At 41.2% G+C, this 11,319-nt stretch overlaps 1 protein-coding gene across 1 annotated transcript; it reads left to right on the top strand.

Annotated features, from left to right (window-relative positions):
• Window positions 1–717: 717 nt before the first annotated feature.
• LOC140233266 (craniofacial development protein 2-like) lies at window positions 718–1,473 on the top strand. The gene has a single exon (XM_072313379.1). The coding sequence runs from the start codon at window positions 718–720 to the stop codon at window positions 1,471–1,473; it is 756 nt and encodes a 251-aa protein (XP_072169480.1).
• Window positions 1,474–11,319: the final 9,846 nt, after the last annotated feature.

Below are 11,319 nucleotides of genomic sequence, written 5' to 3' on the forward strand. Positions count from 1 at the left end.
TCTACAAATTCTTGCGAAATATGTTGGGAGTTACATTTCATAAGATCAATGTTAAAATCACCCATTAAATATAAATGTTTATTTGTAAAAATAGAGTTCTGCATTAAATTTTGTATATACAACAAAAAATCATTCGGATTCGATCCAGGGGGTCTGTAAACAACTCCAATCAATATGTTTTTCCCATTCGGGTTTACCATTTCAACAAAAAGAGATTCAACTACATCAGTCATGACATTCAGTTCTTCGTTGATAGAATATTCAAATTTGTTGGGGATGTATAAACCCACACCACCACCCATTCTTTCTTTTCTATTTCTGTAAACGAAATCAAAGCCGGATATAGAAAATAAATGACTTATGTTGGGAGTCAACCATGTTTCGGTCAGACCTATAACGGAACAGTTATTACCAGAGTTTTCTAAAATGGCGGTATAGTTCCATTATGGCGGTATAGTTTTTGTTATTGTGACGCCTGGCCTTGTCAGGCCAGGCGTCACACTCACTTGAGTCAGTGAGTCAGTGACCCTGCTACTGGTACCACGTAACCCAGTACAGCCTGCCGCGGGTCGGACTATCGGCGACTAAACCGGTCCCCCCACTCGGGTACAAGGTAACCGGGTGTGGAGGGTGTGTGGACAGCCTGCAGGATTAAAAACAAAACCTGTCAAAGGTCATACCCATGCGAGTCACTGACCATTCACACCTGGAGAGGAGATGAGCACCACCAGGATCCCCCGCTCGAGAAACACTGAGATGATGATGAGAAACAGATCAATACCGGATCGGTCGGGGCCCGGGATACCAACGACCGCGCCTCGCACGGGCCAGGGTGGAGGTGGAAAGTATGCTACTGGTGAAGAAACAAAGCTGAAGCTACAGAAGAAAGAGGAGTTCACATGTGGGACGTGGAACGTCAGAACTCTCAATGGAGATGGGAAACTGGAGCAAATGGAATATGAAATGACCAAATATAAGTGGAATGTCCTGGGCATCGCTGAAATGAGGTGGACCGGAAGCGGCGAGATGCTCACTGAAGAAGGACACAAAGTTTGGTTTAGCGGAAAGGAGAAGAAACATGAGGAAGGAGTGGGATTCCTTGTCCACAAAGATACAGTGAAAGCGGTTGTGGAATGTGAACCCATTTCAAGCCGAATGATTAGAATACAAATCGCAGCCTCTCCCAGTAATGTAGCCATCATTCAAGTCTATGCACCAACCTCCAATTGCAAAGATGAAGAAATTGATGCTTTCTACGATACTCTGGGCAGCACGCTCAGAAGAATCCCCAAGAAAGACATAAAGATCATCCAAAGAGATTGGAATGCGAAGATAGGGACTGACTCCTATGAGGACTGGCACGGTACTGTGGGAAAATTTGCTCACGGAATGACGAATGACAGAGGTGAGAGGCTACTAGAGTTCTGTAAATTGAATAATCTGACTGTGGCCAACACGCTTGGGGATCACTAGAATTCGAGAGGAATCACATGGTCATCCCCAGATGGTAGAACAAGGAACCAGATAAATTACATCTTGGTGGAGACTAAATGCAAAACCTGCCTCAGACCAAACAAGACCAGAGCCTTCCCTGGATGCGACATAGGCAGCGACCACAATTTGGTGATGATGACAATGAAGGTGAAGTTGAGGATGATGAAGAAGCAAGGAGCGGTGCGTGTGAAGTACAATCTTAACCTGCTAAAGACAGACTCCGAAAAGAGGAACGAATATGCTGTGAAGATCAGCAATAGATTTGCCCCCCTCATAGAGCTCGAAGATGTCCAAGAAATGGCGGATCAGTTCACTGAAGTCACAAATGAAACAGCACTGGAAGTGCTGGGCAAACGCCGGGTCATGAAATAACCCTGGATAATGTATGACAGCAGGACTCTGGAATGGTTCCAAACCAACGTTGGTGTCAGGCAGGGATGCATTCTCTCGCCAACCCTCTTCATCCTCTTTCTGGAACAGATCATGATGGAAGCACTCGAAGATTTTGATGGCACAGTTGCAACCGCAGGAAGGCCAATCAGCAATCTGAGACTCGCTGACGACATTGACCTTGTTGCTGGAAATAGGGAAGAGCTAGCAGAGCTGACTACGCGGCTCGACACTGCTGCCCGCCGATACGGCATGGAAATTAGTCACAAAAAAGCAAGATAATGACGACTTCAAGACAGAATAAACAAGATGACGAAGCACAGGAGATATGGGTGGACGGGCACGCGCTAGAGGAAGTTCACCAATTCAAGTACCTTGGCGCTATGATGAATGAGGAGGCCATTTCAACAACAGAAATAAAGACACGAATATCCATGGCGACTGCTCAGTTGGCCAAGTTGAACCATGTCTGGAGAAGCAGAGAGGTGAGAGAGAAAACAAAAATTGAGCTGATGAAGGCATTGGTGACCTCGATAGCCCTATATAGATGCGAGTCACGGACGCTAAGCAAAAATCTGGAGAAGAAAATAGCCGCTTTCGAGATGAGATGTTTCCGTCGATTACTCGGAATACATTGGCACGATCGCCGCACCAATGCTGGAAGAGATCAGAGATCAGAGAAGAGAGCACCAGTGCTCAGTGCACCAGTGCTCAGTGCACCAGTGCTCAGTGCACCAGATCAGAGAAGAGAGCACCAGTGCTGGAAGAGATCAGGAGGAAAGTTGGGGATTATGAACCACTGCTGGACATAATGAAGAGAAGGAAGATGCAATGGTTCGGACATGTCACTCGACGGCCAGGTACACTAGCGCATACGGTAATGCATGGTCGGGTGGATGGGCGACAAGCTCAAGGAAGACCAAGGAAGAATTGGGTGGCTGATGTGAGGAGATGGGTGGAGAAGCTGGTGGAAATCTGTATGAGAATGGCGGAGGATAAGGAAACCTGGAGAAGGACATCTCAGTGCCCCAACGGCAGAAATGCTACGGGTGTGACCTGACCTGACCTGACCTTGTTTTCGTACATAATTTGCAGATGGTCACGAGTTGCTCGCGTCATAGCATGTTTACATGTAGGCCTATACTATTTGACGTTGTCAACGTCTGGACCATACCTTATGTCGATATTACTTTCTTCGGGAGCGAAAATTATGTATACATTATCCTACAAGATAGAATACTGTTCAGCTCTGTAACCTGTCTGAAGGCGGGCGTACGAACGTAATGCAATATGCCAAAATTGATTCAATCACATTTCTGCTTCCTCCATTTTTTTTCTTCTCAAATTTCAAGGGGGGGGGGGGGTGATTGTACAGGCCATCCCCCCTCCTCCATTTCAGGGGGGATTCATCCCCCAGGATTTACGCCCATGCACATATCCAACTTGCCGCTCGATAGACTATCACCTTGTTAACCCCATATTTTTCAGCTCAGAAACCAATCAGGCATTGCGATCCCGACGTGTGGAACAACCTACCTCTTCAACTAAAGCAGTATACTTCACTTTTTGTCTCGCCCACCGGAGGTGAAGGCGAGACTAAGGGATCCAAATGTCGTCCGTCCGTCGTCCGTCCGTCGTCCGTCCGTCGTCCCTCACAAATGTTAAAGTTTACCTGCAAGACTCTCTTATGATGCATAACTTGGCAACTGTTACAGCAATGGCAGCCAAACTTGGGTGATAGAAGCACTAGGGGTATCTTCATGTTATGGTGTTGTCGGAGGTCATGTGATGATGTCAAAGGTCATTTGAGGTCATATATTATAGAGTATGTGCAAGACTCTCTTTTCTATGTTAAAGTTTACCTGCAAGACTCTCTTTTGACAAATAACTTCACATAAGTTGCTTGGATTACAACCTAACTTGGGTCATAGATGCACTGGAGGTACCTTCATTTTTTGGTGCCGTTGGAGGTCACAGGATAAGGTCAAAGGTAATTTGAGGTCATATGTTAAAGTTTACTTGCAAGACTCTCTTATCACATGTAACTCGACACATGTTGCTACAATGGCATTCAAACTTGGGTGATGGATGCACTGGGGGTACCTTCATGTTATGGTGCCGTAAGAGGTCACATGATAAGGTCAAAGGTCATTTGAGGTCATACGTTAAAGTTTACTTGCAAGACTCTCTTATCACACGTAACTCAGCACATGGTGCTACAATGGCAATCAAACTTGGGTGATAGTAGATGTTTCTTGGGAAGTTGAAGATAACCACAAGGTCAAAGGTCACAGACGGGTCAACGAACTTTTAGGACCCAATGTTAAGTTTTCAGGGCGCATTTCGTTTATGGCTCATAACTTTTGATCCCTTTGTCCGTTTGTGACCAAATTTGGATGGTAGATGTCCCTTGGGGAGTTAATGGTCATCACAAGGTCAAAGGTCACAGAAAGGGGTCAACAAATTTTTAGGGCCCAATGTTGTTTTTATGGTACGTTTCGATTATGGCTCATTACTTTTGATCCCTTTGTCCCTTTGTGACCAAATTTGGATGGTAAATGTCCCTTGGGTGTTGAAGGTCACCACAAGGTCAAAGGTCATAAGCAGGTCAATTAACTTCTGGGAGTTATGAAAAATATCAATTCCTTGTACACGAATGGGCGAGACACAATTTGGCACTTGCCTTGTTTTGAGAAAGTATCTATCATCGAAATATGTTTCCAGCTAATATAATTGTATTTGATATAATTATGTACTTATTTTCTTTTTCTTTAAGTCTTGGCTAGCCCTGATCCGTAACAAAAAGATATTTGATTTCTTTCATTCTTTCCTGTTCTTTTCTTTGATAATGACTTTACAGGGGCAATTATTTGCATATCGTATCTTTTAGTCAAGCGCATACTCACACCTAAAATATGCACATTAGTCAGAAGTAATCATACTCTCTTGCACTGTCACCTGCACACAGGATGCACTGTCACTTGCACACACCTACAGTTCTATTTACCAGTAGTCAATGGTGCTGCTTTTTTCCTTCTTCTTTAAGGCACCCAGTAATTGTTTGCTTGTCTGTTTGTTTGTTTCGTTGGTTAGTTGGTTTTTGGGGGGATGTTGGTGTAGAACGTTAAGATTAAGATTTTGTGTGTGTAGGTTTATTGGTGTTGTGTTATATTCGTATACAAGATAAAGGCCTCATCCACGTCAAGCTCCGCTTATGATGACAGTCCTCTGTGTCGATTTCTCCTTTGTTCACATATTTATTATGCCTGAACATATTGCTTTGATTTATATGTTATTATAGAGATATGTTGTTATGAAATTTACAATTCTTGTATTGATTTGTATGTTATACTCTCCTCTTTTTTTCATACTCAATGTCACTTTGTTTTCATTTGTTATTGTATTTGGAGAAAGAAAATGCAGAAAAAACCCCAAACCAAACCAATCTGAAATCCCGACATTGTTGCGTCAAATAGCATTTATTCCTTGTGTCACTGCCTGCAACCAGGAATAGCCTAGCTAGCGGTATCGTCGTTGCTCGGAAAGCAGTAGATATGTTCGATTCCCGCTGGTTCCTTTTCCGACATGTTTGTTAACATGTGCATCGGCAATTGCGATCTTACGAATTCACTTGAACAGATGAGGGAGACAAAAATTGAAGAAAAATCATACCACATCTTCACCCCTCTGCGTATAATAATCTCTTGCTTTCATTTAATATCCCTTGTCCACACTCGACTTAACATAACAAAATCAGAATCTGAGAGCCCGAGTACTAGTATTTGTTCGAGATTAATTAATTGTGTCACTGCCGGTGTCACAGGCGATCCGTTCCGGGATTCGGGGGAACCGATATACTGGCCGAATTCAGTCGATTGGTCCCGCCGGAACGAATATACCGCACAATAGGCAGCACGCAGAAACGTTCGACAACCGCCGATCCTATCCGGGTTGTGCGAGTAGGCCTCATTTAAAACAAAATATCTGTTTATTGTGGATGCCTATACCAAACCAAACCAAACCAAAAAAAAAAAAAAAAAAATCTTAGCAAGCTATTTCTTCATTTTTTAAAAAATAATATTAATGACAAACCCATGTTTACGTTCTGATAATGTCCCTTTAATTGAATCATGATATAGCCTTGTACTTACATTGCGCTCGAACAAGTGGCGAGAAGAAATGAATTACTGTACAATAATTAGCTAAATAGCATGCACACATAAATAGCATGCACACATACACACAGACACAAAATAGAATAAAGACAACTGAACACACAAAATCAAAATTCACCCCGTCATTTGAAGTTTTTACAACTGATTAACCCCCCCCCCCAAAAAAAAAATGCATGTATAGACGATGGTGATTATATTGGTCGTTATATCGTACTAAATGATTAGATTCTGAGCGCTGAAAATGGACATTAAAATGAAGGTGGATACTATTTGAGCACATACGTCTAAGCTCCTTATATTACAGTAGTTAACATGAAGCATGCCGAACATCCCAACTACAGTAACTCATTCGATCTGCTCAAGACGATTCAAATCAGAGAGAGGTTGGCATGACCAATAACCCGGTGCGTGCATGTGCAATGTAGGCCTACTGTGTCATGGCCACCATGACGACGAAAGAGATTGGGGGGGGGGGGGATGAATTACTTTGTAGTCCGGGTCTCAAAATTGGCAACTTTGTTCGATTGGCTGGTTAGAGAGATTTGGAGAAGTTCATTGGCTGTGGAGGGAGACTGGTAGAGTACATTTTACTGAAAGGGTGTTTCCCTATTACCACTTTGTATAGATTGTACGGTGGAGACCCGGATCGAATCGGCGGTGGGGGATCGTATCGGCCGTGAGGCAAAAATCCCACCGATTGGATCCGGGAGATCCGATATACTGGCCAAATTCCGCCGATTCGTTCCGTCGGAACTTATCTACTGGCCGGAACGGATCGCCTGTGACACCGGAAACCAGGGATAGCTTGGGGTATTGTTGCTGCCCGTAGTACATGACAGTTGGACAGTTGGACGCTGGTTCCTTTTCCCGACATGTTTGTTAACATAACGTCGGCCTTATGCCAAAAAGGCCTTAAAGAACTTCCCCTCTTATGCCAAAACGGCACTAATAGTGTACAAAGTCGATAGCGTTAAGGGCCTTTTGGCATAAGAGTGGATGTGGTTTAAGGCCCTTTTGGCATAAGACCGACGATATTATGTACATCGGTAGATGCGATCTTACAAATTTATTTGTACAAGGGGGGGGGGGGGAGACCATTATAATCAATTGGCAAAACGATATGCCTGTCCTTCTCCCCTTCAAACAGTTTCATGTTAGACTTTCTTTTGCTTGAAAGTGCATGCACGCGTCTAACATATTGGCACAGCCGGAACGTAGGGATTACTGTTGTTGTAGACTTGTCGGTACAATATGTGGGAGGGAAACTGGAATATTTACAAAATATAGGTTTACATATTTACAAAATATAGGTTTACATGCATCCATGAAAATGAGAAGAAGCTCTAACATAACGCATAGATTTATCCCGGCAAATTCCACTCTTGGGTAGAGAGACTGTGTGTTTTCCCTGAATCTCCAATAAAGGGTTCCTTTTGGCAAGACGACGAAATCCGAAAATTGTTAAAAAAGAGTTGTGTATTTGACTTTCAACCCGGAAATTTCCTTGACAAAGGATTTTTCTCTCTCTTTGAACTACTCATGAGAAATTTTTAAAGGGGATTAATATCAAATAACGAATGTACCGTCCACAAAATTTAATGTTGATAGTCAGACATGTTATGGTGTAAAGGTGTTTCAAAGAAGAAACAAAAATATCATGGGCCTACATAGTAAGGTTAGCTTGTAAAACTGTAGGTCCAAAAAATGGGGGTTATCGCCACGAAACACACCCACGAGTCATACGGCCCACGAGACCGTCATTGAAATAGATCCATGATATATATAGCCCACGAGTTATACAGTCCTTGAGTTCGACACTCCGTATATAAAGCCTATGAGTTTGACACTACAAAAAACAAGGCTGGTATGAGACAAAAACCACGCAAAAGAGGTTTATGAGACCGACATTAGGAAAAGAAGGTCTACAAGACTGACAGGATGAACAGCGCCATCTAAGCGCCTGTTGGATGCAAGCTCTTCACATGTAAACTATAAGTATGTACAGGATGTTGGATTAACCACATACCAGGGGAAAATAACATGCTGCTCAAGTGCTTGGTACACTTTCCTCACACTATAGAGCGCGAAATTGTGAATAATTGAACAGCGCCATATATAAATCAACAAAAAATATGTATTCTTACAGGTGTGGCAGGGTGCATGCAGGGCCTTGTTTTATGAAGAGTTATTATTGATTATATAGTTGATTCCTATTATAAGTCTATGGCAGCCTGTGTGGTAAGGAAATCTATAATCGATTATATCTTTTGATAAAACGGGCCCAGTTCTGTCACGCTATACCGCGGAAGCGACATTGTTGCCAATGATTTTTTTTTTTCATGCTAACATTGTTCTCTTCGTAGAAATAGAAAGATGTATGGCTTCAAGTTTATTTAGGTCTTTCAACAATTTTTACTAGGGTTTCCACATTTCTAGCTAGAAGATGGGCAGGATGTAAGATTTTCCCCTTTTCTAAACTCGCTCCACCAGTTCTGTATGAGACATCCTACCCAACTGCTAAGAAGTTTTAGAGAACCAATTTGCCTCTGTAACCATACAGTGCGTATCAAAAAAGAAAAAGAAGAAAAAAAGGTAATCCAACTTTGGAGGGCTACTATTTTATAACTGTCAGCTTTGGAGAGCGCGATGTTGGATGTGACTAATTATGTTGACAAACGTCATGCGTGACTGAGCACATGAACTTTGCAGACAAAAACGACAAATTGCACTTTTCCAAGTTTGCGCGTTATTGTGAAGGAACAATGCGTGTCTCACTGCATGAATGAGATCTGTCAATGAAAGTGGTCAAATCATCAGGCCAGCCTGTGCGAATGCAGGTTTGTGTTTAGTGTTTTTGCTTAGGGTTTATCCTAACATTTTATGATCCATAACCTTTAACATGGCCATCTGTCCGATAACTTGGTCACTCCCACAGAGGCCAACCCACACAGTCCATTTTTCTCTATTCATATTCAACATAGAGCTCGCAGCGACAAACTATGTCTTGAATATGAAGAGAGAAAAATGGGTAATGGTTTAGCCTTTACAGGAAGGACCAAGTTATCGACAATGTGGCAATGTTGACGGTTATGAACCATAAAAGGTTAGAAGAAATCCTAAACACGAACCTGCAGTTGTGCAGGCTAGTGTGATGATTTGACCACTTTCATTGACAGATCTCATTCATGCAGTGAGACATACATTGTTCTTTCACAATAACACGCAAACTTGGAAAAAATGCAATTTGTCATTGTTGTCTTTAATGTTCATATACTCAGTCATGCATGACGTTTGTAAACATAATTTGGTATTAATGGAAAGAGGAAGAGTTCCCCTTTCCTCATATCTAACATTGCGCTCTCCACAGCTAGCAATTATAAAAAAGTAGCCCTCCAAAGTTGGATTACCCTTTTTTTTATACGCACTGTATATATAATTATGTCACAGCGACGCATCCTTGATTTGTTGCTTGTATTTGTAATATTCTCCTCAAAACGGTGAGTATATGAAGGTATAAACACCTGTTTTAATGGATGTATCTTCTTTTCCTGAATCATTATACCTTGATAGACGATTACACATTTGCATATTTTAGATTTCTAGAATTTGTTTTATTTACTTACTTATTTACTTGACTTTGTATCTGATCTTCATGTAACTATGAACATGCCATTATCAGCGTTCCCTATGATCCCCGTAATTTGCAGATTTTGTAAATAATAATTCTATGTTAATGAATATTGTTGGATGATAATGGGATGTGGGGGCAGTGTGGAATGTGGATAAGACTCTCGACTCCCGTTCGGAGGATCCGAGTTCGAATCCCGCCCAGTGCTTACGTCCTTGGACAAGATGTTATTACCCACTATAATTACGTCCCTCTCACCCCATGGGGTGGTATGGGGTATATATACAGTGCTTATTTAGCGCATATCACCACCGTGGTGTCTCTATGCGCTTTAAGGGAGAAAGATGAAAGTAGAAAGAGGAAATGTCGTGTACAATGTATGAATAAATGTATAAATGGGTTCCTGGCATCGCTAGGGTATTAATGATGGCAGGGCCCTCTGGTAGAGCAGTGGCAACACTTGAGAGGCAACCCTGGGTAAATAAGACCTTATTATTACTATCATTATTAAACTTATTATTATTACTATTACTATAATTATTATTATTATTATTATTATTATTATTATCATTATTATCATTATCATTATTATTATTATTACTTTTATTATCATTATTATTATTATGTATTACATTCTTGTGTGCAGCCCTACCTTCTCATTGTGCAATTGAACCAGAATTTCTGAGTTCTGTAGAGATTTTCGAGAAGTAATAGCCTTTAAGAATAAAAAGAAAATAATGATTTGGCAGCCATTTTGTTTATGCAAATGAAATTGGCTTGCACTGTTTGTCCCTCTCAACCCATGTATATAAATGGGTACCTGGCATCGCTAGGGTATTAATGATGGCAGGGCCCTCTGGTAGAGCAGTGGCAACACTGGAGAGGCTACCCTGGGTAAATAAGACTTTATTATTATTATTATTATTATTATTATTATTATTATTATTATTATTATTATTATTAGGTGATCCGAGTATCCTCTCGGATCACCTTCTGTTTCTGTACGGATTTTTTGTTCTTCTTCTCTCTTTATTTCTCCTCAAAAGTTGTAGCTCAGAAAGTCCTCTGCCTATCAATTTCAAACTTACAGGGGAGAGCGGGGTGAGTTGGGACGCGGGTCAAGTGGGACACGTTCTCTGAATCAAAAACTGTTCAATCAGCGATTGGTTTATATCTACAATAAGCCCCTAGCAACATACATCACACTAAGAAAGCCATGCAGTTCGGCAAATTCTAAGTAAGTATAAATTGCTATTGAAAATTTTCCCCAAAATATAATATTTTTTTTTTTGAAATCAGGTTAGTAAACCTGTTATCTTTGTATTCATGATTTCAAGGGCACAATTTAAGCTGGTGGTGAGCCTTATTAATATGCAATTAATATAACTTTTTTTTTTTCTTTTTTTTACAAATGCCTGCATGGTTACTGAGTAGTCCTACATCTTTATGTATATGTCATGTGAGGGACAGTTGGGACAACGTGTCCCACTTGTCCCTCATAATACCATTACATGTATTTGGAATTCATACAAAACAAACAGACATATCAAGATCAAAGTTGAATCAAACAATATTTGTTACCCAAATTCACAGTTGATATACTCTGAAAAGAAAATTCAAAGACCAATAAAG

The sequence above is a fragment of the Diadema setosum genome, chromosome 9 (assembly GCF_964275005.1).
Source record: "Diadema setosum chromosome 9, eeDiaSeto1, whole genome shotgun sequence".
NCBI lineage: Eukaryota > Metazoa > Echinodermata > Echinoidea > Diadematoida > Diadematidae > Diadema > Diadema setosum.